Raw genomic sequence first — 13,916 nt, forward strand, 5'->3', positions numbered from 1 at the left:
TTTGTATTTGATTATCCCTACGTTTTCACTGGTCAGTTTCACATAGGAAATTCCAGTTATCGGAGACCAAATACGTTTTTACTCTAGCTGCATCCCACTGAGGCTGCCTGTTTTTTTATGTTTTCACTGGAACAATGCCACTTCCCTCAGTCTCATTCCCTATCATCATCCCTGCCTTTTTGTGAATTTAGTATTTTGTTTCCTTTACAGGTTAGCATTCAGGAACCAAAAAATAGGGAAGGAAGGTATGCCCCTCACTGCCTAGTTATAGGGAAAGGGAAAAGCTGAAACAATGTTGGAGATTCAAGAAACATGATGCTCTCAGGTTTGCAAGTTAATGGGTAAGGGAGATAAGCAGTACTTCTGCCATGGAGAAGTAGTCAAGTTCTCATGCAGATAATGAAAGGTCTGGTAAACCATCGTTTTCTCCCTCTTATGAGTAGAAAAAAGTGAGGACAGATGTCAAGAAAACCTGTTAGATACAGTCTACAAAAGCTGTGATCAGGGACTTGAATTAAGACAGTGACAGTGGGCATGGATACATGGGACTGGGTGGCTAGAGGTAGAATTTGAAGGACCCTTTGATAGAATTGGATCTGTCTGAGAAAGATGAGAAATGTGGCATGATTCCTTTAGCATCCTTAGTTTCTATCCTGAGTGCTTGCTAGTAGGCAGTGATTGACTTACATAGGGGTCTTATGTGGAAGAATAGAACTGTGAGTTGCATCATTGTTATCAGTAAGACATTTGGCTTTTGACTAATTAATGCCGTGTTCTTTAAGCTACGGTCCGACAGGGCCATGCTCTGCGGCATGTGGGATCTTAGTTCTCCGACCAGGGATCCAGCCTGTGCCCCCTGCAGTGAAGGTGCAGGTTCCTAATCACTGGACTGCCAGGGAAGTCCCCAAACTTCCTTTTTAAAGTACATAGGGATTGCAGATACACTCAGATTACTTTAAGAGCCAAGGAAGCAATTTAATAAAGCAGCTAGGTGTGAGATATCAAGAAATGCAGGCTTTCAAGTTTACACACTGTATCTAGATAATTCAGATTCAAAAAAATTTTTACTCACTATTCTACTGTGTCCCTGAATTTAAAAAAGACACATCCCCCAAACTACCAGTTTTCTACCTTGTTTTGGGTATTTGTTTGTTTTTATAACCCAGCCGCTCCACCCCCTACACTGGAAGCACAGAGTCTTAACAACTGGACAGTAAGGGAAGTCCCCTTCCTTTTTTTTTTTTTTTTTAATGCTGGAATAAGCATCCAAATGCTTTGATATATCAAGTTCTCTAATATATTTAAGGATTAGATGGTTTATTGAGTTGAATTTGTTAAGTTATAGTTTGCACATTAAATGAAAGTTATTTAGTGCATTGAAAGTGGAGATGAATGGCAGAACCTGCTTAGTAATTGTAGCTAAATGAAGACACATTTTTAATAACTTCTCATATTTATAGGAAATAACTCTAAATTTACTGTACCTCAGGCCCCTAGATTATAGTCTTTTTATATACAGAGAATTTCTTTTAAAGTTGTCTTTGTAAATTAGGAAGTGGAAAAGGAAAGGAAATAGTATGTCCTGTTAGTGTGGGGAATAAGATGTAATTTCTTTTCTGTTTCTTGTTCTTAGATGGGAATGATGAACAACCCTAATCCTTACGGTTCACCATACACTCAGAATTCTGGACAGCAGATGGGAGCCAGTGGCCTTGGTCTCCAGATTCCGGCAAAGTCTGTACTACCAAATAGCTTATCTCCGTTTGCAATGGACAAAAAGGCAGTTCCTGGTGGAGGAATGCCCAATATGGTGGGTAGTAATCTGTCTGCAGGTTTGTTTTCCATCTGACACTTGAGCAAAAGAAATGTGTTTGGGACTTCCTTGGTGGTCCTGTGGTTAAGACTCTGTGCCTCCAATGCAGGGAGCATGGGCTCCATCCCTGGTTGGGGAACTAAGATCCCACATGCCATGCATGCTTGGTACAGCCAAAAGATTTTTTTTTTTTTTTTTTTTTAAGAATTCTGTTAAACTTTTATGTTTTCTGTTCCTCTGTAAAGCAGAACTCTAGGATGTAATGGGATGGTCCCTGTGATCAAGGAAGCTTATGCCTGCCTTCCATTTCACATGGTATTTTTTTACTTGGGTATTGACCGGTAAGGATGTTAGTCCAAACAGAAGTGGGGTTGCCATATTCAACTCCTTGTATACGCAGTTCTTTCTATAGGATAGGAAAGTGGAACCTTTTTCCTCTTTGGTCAGTCATCCGGATATCTATTGATTTATACCTGGTACTGTTAGAGAGAAGTAACTTCCCTTCCTCTCAAAGTTACACATTATTTTTAACAGTGACTGTTGCTGTGGAAAAATCTCCAACTCTTCTAACATTGCTGTTTTTCTAAAGTAAGACTATCTCTAGTTGTAAATGTGTCAAATAGTCCATGTTCATCTTCAAAAATTGTACTATAGGAATTTTATTTCCTTTTCAGATATTTTAGGTTTCTTGCTTCATGTCCCATAGTCATTGAATGCTGTATTTCAGATACTCTTCAAAGTTTTGGAGACAGAAAGATTAACACGTTTCTCTGTCTCCAGAAATGTTTACTTTTCTATAGGAAGAAACGAATTTTGTCCAGAGTTTACAAAAACTAGTTTTTCACCCACCTGAAAGGCCCCTGCCAGGTCTCCCAAGAAACTTCACTGTTTCAAAACCTAACCTGAACATGCCCTTCACAACAGATTTGTTTATTTTCCCCCTTGCACTGGACTTTATCATGTCCTTCTCATTCTTTTGCTCTCTGTATGTTATACATACTTTGATTATATTACTTGTTAATATAGTAATAGTAATTTATTTTCTTGTTAAATTAAGCTTCTTGATGGCAGAAGCCATCGTTTATTTATCTTAGAATCCCCTGTGTTAAAAAATTGGGTCTGGCACCTAGTAGATGACTTGTCGTTAAACGTTTTCATTGAAAATCTCCAGGTCCGTATTTATTCAGGAGGTAGCACCCAGTGACACCTAACATTGAATGTGTCTTTACCGTTGTATCCCTTAGGGCCAGCAGCAGGCCCCACAGGTCCAGCAGCCAGGCCTGGTGGCTCCGGTGGCCCAAGGGATGGGTTCTGGAGCACATACGGCTGATCCAGAGAAGCGCAAGCTCATCCAGCAGCAGCTTGTCCTCCTCCTGCATGCTCACAAGTGCCAACGCCGGGAGCAGGCCAACGGGGAGGTGAGGCAGTGCAACCTTCCCCACTGTCGGACGATGAAGAACGTCCTCAACCACATGACACACTGCCAGTCGGGCAAGTCCTGCCAAGGTGAGTGGGCTTGGAGGCTTTTATGCCCAGCAGTCAGTATTTATTTATAGTTAGAGCTGATCACATTTTCTCTCTCCTGAGACTCCTTACTGATAATGCTTTATTCTATGTTATAAAATTCAGTGTCATTTTGTGAGTGAGTATCTAGAGATGTGGTGGTAGAGGAAGTTTTAGAGACTTCTCTTTTGCAGGGGACTTTATTTGCCCCAGCATAGCCTTAAATATTGAGAGCTTGCTGTCACGTAGGCAAATACTAAAAAGAATGTGACAACTCAGTATACTTACAGAGCCATTAGGGATCTGTTTGTGTTTTTCATTGGAGCGTAGTTGCTCTACAATGTTGTGTTTGTTTCTGCTGTGCAGCACAGTGAATGTTCTACATACTCATATATCCACTCGTTTAGATTCTTTTCACACGTTAGAAAGTATTGAGTAGAGTTTCCAGTGCCATACAGTAGATTCTTTATCTATATTATAGAGTATAGTAGTATATATATGTCCTTCCCAGTCTCCCAGTTTTTCCACCTCCCCTGCCCAGTAGTCTCTGCCTCTATCTCTGTTTTGTAAATAAGTTCATTTGTACCCTTTTTGGGGGAGGGTTGCACTGGGTCTTCATCGCTGCACGCAGGCTTTCTCTAGTTGTGGCGCGCAGTGGCTGCTCCCTGTGGTGGCGTCTCTTGTTGCAGAGCACAGGCTCTAGGAGCTCAGGCTTCAGGAGTTGCGGCTCGCGGGCTCAGAAGCTGTGGCACACGGGCTTAGTTGCTCTGTGGTGTGTGGAATCTTCCTGGACCAGGGTACCCTTGCATTGGCAGGCAGATTCCTATCTACTGAACCACCAGGGAAGTCCTGTACCCCCCCCCCCCTTTTTTTTAAGAGAAATCTGTTTTTTAAAGATTTTTCTCACACAGTGTTGTGGTCAAAAATAGAGGCTCTGGAAATCAGACTGCTTGAGTTTGAATCCCACTTTGAGTGCTCTGTGACTTTGTTTAAATTACTTAACCAGTTTTTGCCTGTTTTCTCGACTGTAAAATATTTAGGGGGTGTTAACAAGATGCATTAATAACATTTGTAGCACTCATTATATGGTCGATAAGTTAGCTAATAATAATGTAAAAAATCATTTTTCTTCTTATTAGTGGCACACTGTGCATCTTCTCGACAAATCATTTCACACTGGAAGAATTGTACAAGGCATGATTGTCCTGTGTGTCTACCCCTTAAAAATGCTGGAGATAAGAGAAATCAACAGTGTAAGTGATGAAATCTTTTGAAACTTTTATATCAAAGTATTCTTAGACTCTTTACCAGTGCAATTTGGTGACATTTAACATACTTCTTGATTATATGAAGTTCCTGTGGCTGCCAGTGCTATCATACTAGATTATTTCCACTTACCACAAACTTCATAATAATAAGGTTAGAACTGAAGTATTTACTACTTAAAATAAGATCCAGAAACATCATTGCTTTGGCATTGGGCAGATTATTACTCTTCTCTACCTGTGATCTGAATATTTAGATAATTTGAAATTAATGTTAAAGAAAAGCTTGAGGTTATTTTTAGAAGCCTGGGGGTGATAAGCTTTTCTTAGAGAAAAAAAAGTGTCAAAAGTAGAAAGTGCAGCCACCACGTCTCATTTAGGATTTAAAAATTTAAATCCTAAATTTAGGATTTAGGATTGAAAAGTAGCATTAAGGACTGAAAGATAAATTTGGAACTGCATATAGCATATTTCAAAAAGGAATGAAATTCCATAAATTAGTAAATAAACCATAGATATCCTAGTAGAGAATTAGGACTAGGAAATAGTTCACTAGAAGGGGAAATACCCAAAAGTTCCCTATCAAATTAAGTAATGAAATAAAATGCCATTTCTTTCCTGTCACGCTGTCATTCATTCTTGGTGGGAACATTGATACAGCCTGTGGGGAGGCTTTTGGATATTTTGGATCAAAAGTTTTTCACACCAGTGATGCCCTTTGACCAATCAGTTCTACGTTTAGAAATTTAAGGAAATAATGGGAAACAAGATGTATGTATTTCATAATCACACAGCACTATTTTTGTGTTTAAAACTCAGACATAATAGTATTTCCTTTCTCAGCATCTTTAATGTTGTAATACTCTTTCTTCTGTTTTCCCTAGCAATTTTGACTGGAACACCAGTTGGACTTGGCAATACTAGCTCTCTAGGGGTGGGTCAACAGTCCACTCCCAGCCTAAGCACTGTCAGTCAGATTGATCCCAGCTCTATAGAAAGAGCCTATGCAGCCCTTGGACTGCCCTATCAAGTAAATCAGATGCCAACCCAGCCCCAGGTGCAAGCGAAGAATCAGCAGAACCAGCAGTCTGGGCAGTCTCCCCAAGGGATGCGGCCCATGAGCAACATGAGTAAGTCTGTGTCCTCCTCGTCATGACAGAGGTGGCACCAGTTGTGTGTGTGATTGCCGTGTAACCTGCAAGGGTAGCTCCTTAGTTTATTTTAGTCTGCGTGTATGTGTATGTCTCTTTTACCTGCTCTCTGTTCTCTCCCCCGTCTCCCCATCTTTTTTGTTGTTGTTACGTGATTTTTTGAAATAACTTTTAAAAGATTATAGTGTAAAAATCCCTTGTAGTCCATATACCAGAGGCAACAGCTATTGGTGTATATCCTTCTTAATCTTGTGCATATATTAGTTTCTGTTTCTAGAAATGGGATCCCATGAGTTTTAACAGACTCTTTCTTCATACAGTGTGAACATCTTTCTGTTTCTGTACCTAATGTATTCTTTTTGATGCTTCTATACTACTTTGTTGTATAGAACAGTCTTGTTACAGGTGGACATTTAAGTTTCCAAATTTTTTGATATTTTAAACTATAGAAAGAAATGGTTGTGTTTGGGCTGGAAGTATTCTTTCAGTTTGAAGTGTTTGATTATTGTTTATATAGATTTCAGTGTTATCTGGTAGCTGGAGTGATTTGCCTTTGAAATAGTTTATCAGATCCACTTGTTTGCCTAACCTCTTTCTATGATAGAACAGAGGGAAGGGAAGAGTGAGCAGTATTCTGATACCCTAATTTGAGGATGGTTTTCATTCTATAATTATATGGGGAAAGAGATTGGCCCAATGACTATCTCTTTACTGTCAAGCATGTAAACATCTAAGCAGTTTTGGTAAGCCCATGACTTAATACTTTGCTTCTTACTCCAAAATCGTTCATGGTGATGAAGTTCTCTGTAACTAGACAGCAGTCTGATTTGAAGTAATCTATCATGCTTTTTCCTGTGAAACTTACTTTTGCCATTCTGTTGATAGGTACAGTAGGCTTTAGTTTTTGCACATTATTTTTTATTCTAAATGAGAAAGCAAAGTTGGGCACACTACTCATAAAAATGTAAATCTTGTTGATTTTTATTATTTTTAACTTAAGAAAATATACACTTTTATTACAAGGAATGCTAACCTGTTAAAGAGTTATTGAGAAAAAAAGAGTTACTGAGAGAGGAGTTTAATTTATTTGGAAGTTAGCTTCTTGGATTTATTTTTTACCTTTCTGAGTCTTTTTTTTTTAAATTTTGATTTCTTCTACTGTTTTTGGGGGGCACTGTGCTGGGTCTTCACTGATGTACATAGACTTCCTTTAGCTGCAGCAAGCATGGGCTCCTCTGCAGGCTCCTCCTTGCAGTGACTTCTCTTGTCACGAAGCACAGGCGCTAGGCTTGCGAGCTCAGTAGTTGTGGCTCAGGGTTTCAAAAGTTGTCCCTACTTTTGAGACATCTCTAGTGTGGATGAGCAGGTAAGTGAACAAACAGACAAGACAGCAGGATCTCTACTACATATTTCGGGTAATAGAAATTCTGTAGCAGAGAGGGGAAAGGGGGAGCAACTCCCAGAACTCTGCATTAGAGCTTTTTACTATAAGGCCCCCATGGCCCTGTTTAACCACATTCTTAATCTTCTGATTACTATTGGATTCACTTAATGTATAAAGATTTTGTCAGGGCTTAGGAAAAAATACATGTTCTCCTAAGGCTTAAGATTCTCCTTAGGGCTTAAAATATTATGTGTTTTCTCCTTGATTATCAGGTGCTTTGAATTTTTCTTTTCTTTCTGACTTACTCTCTCAGTGCCAGTAGTGTTTCTTTTCCTACCTTTTTGTATCTCAAGTGAATGCTCACTCTTAGGGTCTTAAATACAAATCTGTATAAAAGTATCTTTCTAAAGTTATGATTGAACCATTACTTGCAATCAGTGCCAAAGATTAAATGAACCTGGATACTTTGGGAGGGAATGTCTGTTTTCATGCGCCACCAGAAGACAGTAAAATAAATCAGTAATAGTATAATCACTTTTTTCTTTACCTTCATCCTGTTGCCACCAGTGAAGCAGATCTGTGTTAAGGATATGTAATTTTCTTAAAAAGGAGTATTTCATAGTGACAGATAAGCCACTACCAGCAAGTGCATTTCAGAGCCTGCCTTGATGCTGTTAGAAGGAGAGTTCTGCCTAACCATTTGGGAAGCGTGATGAAAGAAGGCAATAGGATTTTTATTAGACACTGTTTAGAAATCCAGTCAATTATTTGCATTTTAGGGAGGAGTTTTGTTTTCTTATTTTTAACTAAGTATCTTGAAGGATATATTAATAAAATTGTTTATCAAAAAATTTTAACCACATGAAAATCTGGTTAGTATAAATATTGCCATTGATGGTTTTGTTTTAAAGAAGTAATATTCATTAAATCATTAATTAAAATAGTAATAGGAATACATAGAGCTATTAAAGCCAGTTTGAAGGAGTAGTCAATTTAAAATGTGTAACGCAAATACTATCTTTCATTCCCTTCCCTGGGGATCATCATCCTTAGGTTTCTTATGTTCTTACATAGATGGTGCTTATGAAAACACATACATGTGTTAAGTTCGGTTTCCTAAACAATTTTAGTTCTAGTTTTTTGCTTCTTTTGACACCGTTGCTCTTATGTTTATCCATACATATGTGACTATAACTGTAAGATGGAATAGCAAGTGGAAATCTTAAGTTGGTGAAAGTGTGTGTGCATTTTTTTTTTCATTTGTTTAACAGTTAACAGATAGCTTTCCCAAGAGTGGATCAGTTTACACACCTATGAATTTTCATAGAAAATGCTTCTTTACCCAAACCTTTCTCAACATTTTGTTTTCTCAAATTTAAAGGGAATTCATAGGAATTCCCTGGTGGTCTAGTGATTAGGATTCCATGCTTCCACTGCAGGGGGCACAGGTTCGACCACTGGTTAAGGGAACTAAGGTCCCCACAAGCCACTAAAGTTCCACAAGCCCCGTGGCCAAAAAAAAGTTTTTGTAATTTCATACATAAAAAAAATATGTTTTTTATGTATATTTTTTAAGCCATTGTATTTCTTTTTTTATGTAAATTGTTCCTTTCCTCTTGGATTGTTCATGTTTTTCTTACTATGCTGTAAAGGTACTTTGTGTAGTAGCCTTTATATATGTGTTGCTGATTATATTGCAAATAGTTATTATTTATAATATTAGCATTTTTTCCCCCAAGATTTGTCATCTTTCACTTAACTTTGTTTATGGTGATTATTTTACTTGTTACTCACATTTCTCAATATCCTTAAAACTTCTGTTTTGGGTCTTTTGAAAGGACAAAAAATTCTTGTAATGTTTTATTCTAGTACTTTCATAGTTTTTCCTCTTCCTTTTTATCCTTAATTTTTGTTGTTTTTGTTGTCATTTTTTGGTATTTAAAATACCGTCTCTTGCTTTTTGTTTTGACATAGGTGCTAGTCCTATGGGAGTAAATGGAGGTGTAGGGGTTCAAACGTCAAATCTTCTTTCTGACTCGATGTTGCATTCAGCCATAAATTCTCAAAAGTAAGTTTTAATCTTGGTTTGTGCCCTTGGTCAGATTTCATACACTTGTTATAGCTCCTTATTTGAGCTTTTTAAGTTTCCTTGATTTGACAATATCCTTGATGAATGATGACAAGTTATGTGTTTTCTTTAGGCTCTCTATAACCTCTTTAGAAATTATATCAATTATTTGGGGTAACTGACACCTTTACAAATGCAGTAGGAAGTTAACAAATGCAGCTGCTTAAAAAGCGAGATTGCTTTATCCCAATGTTAGCAGTTAGTCCATTGCCCAGTGGATTCTTGGGTAAGCTGTGTCAGTGACAGCTTAGTCTTGTAACGCAAGATATCAGCCACCCCTCCACACAGTGAAATGTTGTGTGTTTTCATTGTTTCCCCTCACAAGTACAAATACATACATACCATTTCCCCTTAAGTAGACTTATCATAGTGTATTGACCCTATTGCAGTCCTCACTGTTAGCTCTACTTCAGTGAGAGCCTCTTTCTCCTACCCTTCTTTGCTAAAACCGTTTCACTTCTTTTTAAAGCCCAATGATGAGTGACAATGGCAGTGTGGCCTCTCTGGGTCCTATGCCAACAGCAGCTCAACCATCCAGTACTGGAATTCGGAAGCAATGGCATGAAGATATTACTCAGGATCTTCGAAATCATCTTGTCCACAAACTGTAAGCTTGTTGGCATGTCTTACTCATAAGGAGTTACAAGGTCAATCTGCCAGGCACTTAAACACGAGAAATTACTCATTTTTCTATAGCCTGGTTGCTGCTGATAGTTTTCCTGTGGCTTTCCTACTTCCTATTCTCTGCTTCTCAACTTTTTCTCCATCATTTCTTAGGTGTCTTTTAGCTTTTAATCATGTGTGAGGATTCTGTCTAGTGACAATAATCAATATATATTATTTATTTTAATAATCATTTCCTTTATAAGCTCATATTTTAAAAGAAAAACTAGTTTTAACTTAGATCATTAGAATAATAGAGGCAACACAGCCTTCTGTTATCCTTGGTAAAATTTTTATTGTCTTAAAAAAAAATTTTTATTATCTTGACAAATTGAATCTGTTTGGGTGGCCTCTCTGGTCTTCTGGTTCTCTAAATGTGTACATAGCGATTGCTTGTGAAATACCTGTGCACTGTTTTTTGTGAAGTTAATGTGTGCCAGGCACACTGCCTCACAAACACTGTCTTCTTGGATGAAAGAGACGTAAGGCATATAGAATGGTAAAATGTAATATACCCAATACCCTAAAAATAGAGCTTTGCCCTCACTGGTTACAGAACTTATACTTCAACAAAATGCAGCACTTTTTTTTTTTAAGAATCAGTCTTTTTTTTTTTCCCCTTTACTTAATAGAGGGATCTCCACTTCATCCAGTTTTTTTTTTATTACCTTAAAACCAGGTAGTCTGTCTTATCTTCTTAGTTTATTTTTATGTTGCATTAGCCTATCAGTTATACTTGAGCTTCATTTAGGAATTCTCAAACGATAGCACCAGAAATGGAATTTGACACAAAGAGAAAACTGAAATTATTTTAATACAATGAATTAATAAGGAATAACCAAAACAAACTTATCTTGTGATCAAATTGTTTAGAAACTTAATAGAGACAATAGGTTATTTGGGATTGATCATCTGACTTGATGTTAATATTATATGCTTGAGAACTTTTTCTAACTCAGATTTCCATTTATTTCTTCTCCACCTGGTTCCTTCAGGTGTAATACACAGCTGACCATGAGATATCCAGATGATAAAATTTGTAGCTGAAATCACATTTGTCAGCCTTCAGGAAAGTTAGTGCCAAGCATTTTGGGGAATTGCTAAACAGTAAAAGACATTGAATTTAGCAGAATTTTTTTGCATTTTTGCTCCCTTCACTTCAAGTTTTTGATCTTTTAAGATTTTGTAGAGATTATTAGGTTTTTATTTTACTAAGCTGAGTACAAGAGTAGAAGGATCTTAAGGCTTTTGCTACATGCTGCTATAGCAAAGGTCGGGTTTTCTCACTTCCCTTTAAGAAGATAGCACAGTTTCCCCCCCTCCCCCCCTTACATTAGAGTAACAGGGACCAGAGAGTATTTCTGTAGAGTCATTTCTTATATTCTGATCAGGAAAACCCTTTGATTTGATTAATACAGACAGACACTTCTTTTGGTCAATAATTTATGTTTGAACACATCTCAAGCCTTATTTTAAAGTTTTACCTAAAGTATTCATTGTATAAAAATGAGAAAATACTAACCAGGAAAATATTTAAAATACTCTGTTTTTCTGTGATGAGAAAAAAAAGCTGACGTGATGTAATAGTGGTAGGATTTTATATTCCTAGCGTTCAAGCCATATTTCCCACTCCGGACCCTGCTGCTTTAAAAGACAGACGGATGGAAAACCTAGTTGCATATGCCCGGAAAGTGGAAGGGGACATGTATGAATCGGCAAACAATCGAGTGAGCATCTGTTTTTTCTATTTAAAGCAAAAGTGGACCTCTTCTGGTGTTTATTTTTGTTCCTCTTTGTTGCACATACACAGAACACTGTACCTCAGAGGACACCCTTTAGCAATTCTGTCCTGTAATGCACTGTGGAGTTGCGATAACAAAACACTTTTCTCAAAGTATATGTCAAGAATCTTACATTTTTCCTCTTAATACAGCGCACTCATGTGGCACTTTATCTGGGTTGTCCTTCTGGCAGCTAAAAAGTGGTTGAGCTGTTACCATGCTCCGTGCTATTTTCACTGGAATATGGTGGTGAATCAGCTGCTTAGTATTTTCATCTCGAGTAGTATTTCTGTATCATTTGAACTTTCTTCTCTACCTTGGCACTTCTTTAAGAAGTAGCATATTCTTTGCACATGTTGGGAATTGTACTTTGAGAAGTCTTGTCTTAATATGTAGATTCATTATATAGCAGTTTTTCACTGATCATTTTAAATGTGAGCTCATATTTGGAATGGTCTAAGAAAGTAGATTCGAATGCTTCTTTTTCCTTTTCATTTTTGCCTTTTTTAAATGAAGCAGATATTTGCTCTTAGTTCATTTTTCTGTTTTCTAATAGTAGTTGGTCTTTTTTCCTCATCTCTACTTAACAAAATTTAAAAAGGCGGAATACTACCACCTGCTAGCTGAGAAGATCTATAAGATCCAGAAGGAACTAGAAGAAAAGCGAAGGACTAGACTGCAGAAACAGAACATGCTACCAAGTGCTGCAAGCATGGTGCCAGTTATGAACACAGGGCCTAACATGGGGCAGCCACAACCAGGAATGACTTCTAGTAAGTGCTTTTTATGTATTTTTAAGAGAAACTGAAATAAAATGGTTTCTAACCAAATTCACTAATTTGCATTAGCTTATGTTACTATTCTAGAGCTTTCAAATGACTATTGCCTTTCCAAAGAACTTAGTTCATTCTCTAGTAAAAACAGTAAACAGTATATTGAAGACTCCTAGACTTTGTTACTTGACATGTGTTAACAATATGGCATCATTTTTAGTGCCAAAGGTATTCTTCTCTCATAGTGACACCTAGGAACTGATAGCCCATATGTTTTTACTGACTTGCATGTGGTAGGCAGCCAATTGATGTAGACTCATCAGGGAAGCACCTCACTGGCTTCCATATATCCTAAACAGTATCAGATTACTTGTCACACTTTCTTCTTGACCCAATATGTTCATAGGCTAAGAACTGTTTATTTTCTTAGAAGAATCATGTAAAATTCATCTTGACAGTTTCATTGTTCAGATTATGGCAGCCTTCTTGAGGTAATGAATTAACTGAATAGCCAAAATGATTATGCATTCCGTATTGACTCATTACTAGGTTCCAAGTAGTGAAATATAGTGTATGTACACAACAGTGAGGGAAAATGCAGGCTGTTTAAATGATGCGTGAACAGCTATGATGGGGAAAACCTGTGGTTTTTGAGTCAGAAAGAGCTGGCTACCTGTAAGTAGTGCCAGCTGAGCCAGCAGGTACCAACTCTTAGGCCATTGGTGGCTGGTGAGTGGCTGAGAAATTCACACCCCGAGGTCTTGAAGTAGTCAGGTGGAGAGCTTTCAGCAGCCTCATGTGTTAACTGTGGTGTGCTAGATGCATTTTCTCCTTGGACCATGATGGTGAAAAGAATTGAGAACAGCATTTCTGGCAGAGAGAGCAACGTGCACGGAGGCCCCACCAACAAGGGAAAATTGCAGATGTGTGGGTTTGGGTTTTGTTTTGTTTTGTTTTTAGTAGATAGCTAGAACAGTTGTTCAGAGACAAAGCCAAGACTAGAGTTGAGGACACTGCTTCAGTGCTGATAGTTTGAATTAAAGCAGTAACTAAGTAACAAGTGGATAAGTTTGAGATATTTGAGTGTGGTACAATTTACTTGACTTCTTAGAAATTTGAGCCAAGTTTAAAGTTTGTCAGGTATTAAATTGTAGTCTTATTTTAAAATACAAACAATGATTCTAGTGTAGGCAAGAACAAATATTAGTGGAACTGAGTAGCCCTAAGTGCGTATTTATAGAATGAGATCTCTCTCTTATCCAATACACAGAAATTAATTGTAGAATAATCCAATTTTTTTTTAAACCATAAACATAACTAATGAGCAAACCAAGCAAACCACCTTTCATAAAAAAGGTGATTTTAGACCATATAGATTTTAATGATTCTTAATTATTTCTCTTTTTGTATTTAAGAGGTACATGATATATAGTGAAGTATAGTGAAGTATAATAT

General features: G+C 37.4%; 1 protein-coding gene across 1 annotated transcript in view; it reads left to right on the forward strand.

Moving 5' to 3' along the window:
- EP300 (E1A binding protein p300) overlaps positions 1-13,916 on the forward strand; it is a 65,112-nt gene that overhangs the window by 23,528 nt on the left and 27,668 nt on the right. Inside the window, exons 3-10 of the mRNA XM_065944571.1 lie at positions 1,634-1,810; positions 3,058-3,319; positions 4,456-4,569; positions 5,466-5,711; positions 9,091-9,184; positions 9,714-9,851; positions 11,517-11,634; positions 12,290-12,461. Of these exons, the coding sequence (XP_065800643.1) occupies positions 1,634-1,810; positions 3,058-3,319; positions 4,456-4,569; positions 5,466-5,711; positions 9,091-9,184; positions 9,714-9,851; positions 11,517-11,634; positions 12,290-12,461 (1,321 nt within the window). The remainder of the gene's footprint in view (positions 1-1,633; positions 1,811-3,057; positions 3,320-4,455; positions 4,570-5,465; positions 5,712-9,090; positions 9,185-9,713; positions 9,852-11,516; positions 11,635-12,289; positions 12,462-13,916) is intronic.

The sequence above is a fragment of the Muntiacus reevesi genome, chromosome 1, assembly GCF_963930625.1.
Source record: "Muntiacus reevesi chromosome 1, mMunRee1.1, whole genome shotgun sequence".
Lineage (NCBI taxonomy): Eukaryota > Metazoa > Chordata > Mammalia > Artiodactyla > Cervidae > Muntiacus > Muntiacus reevesi.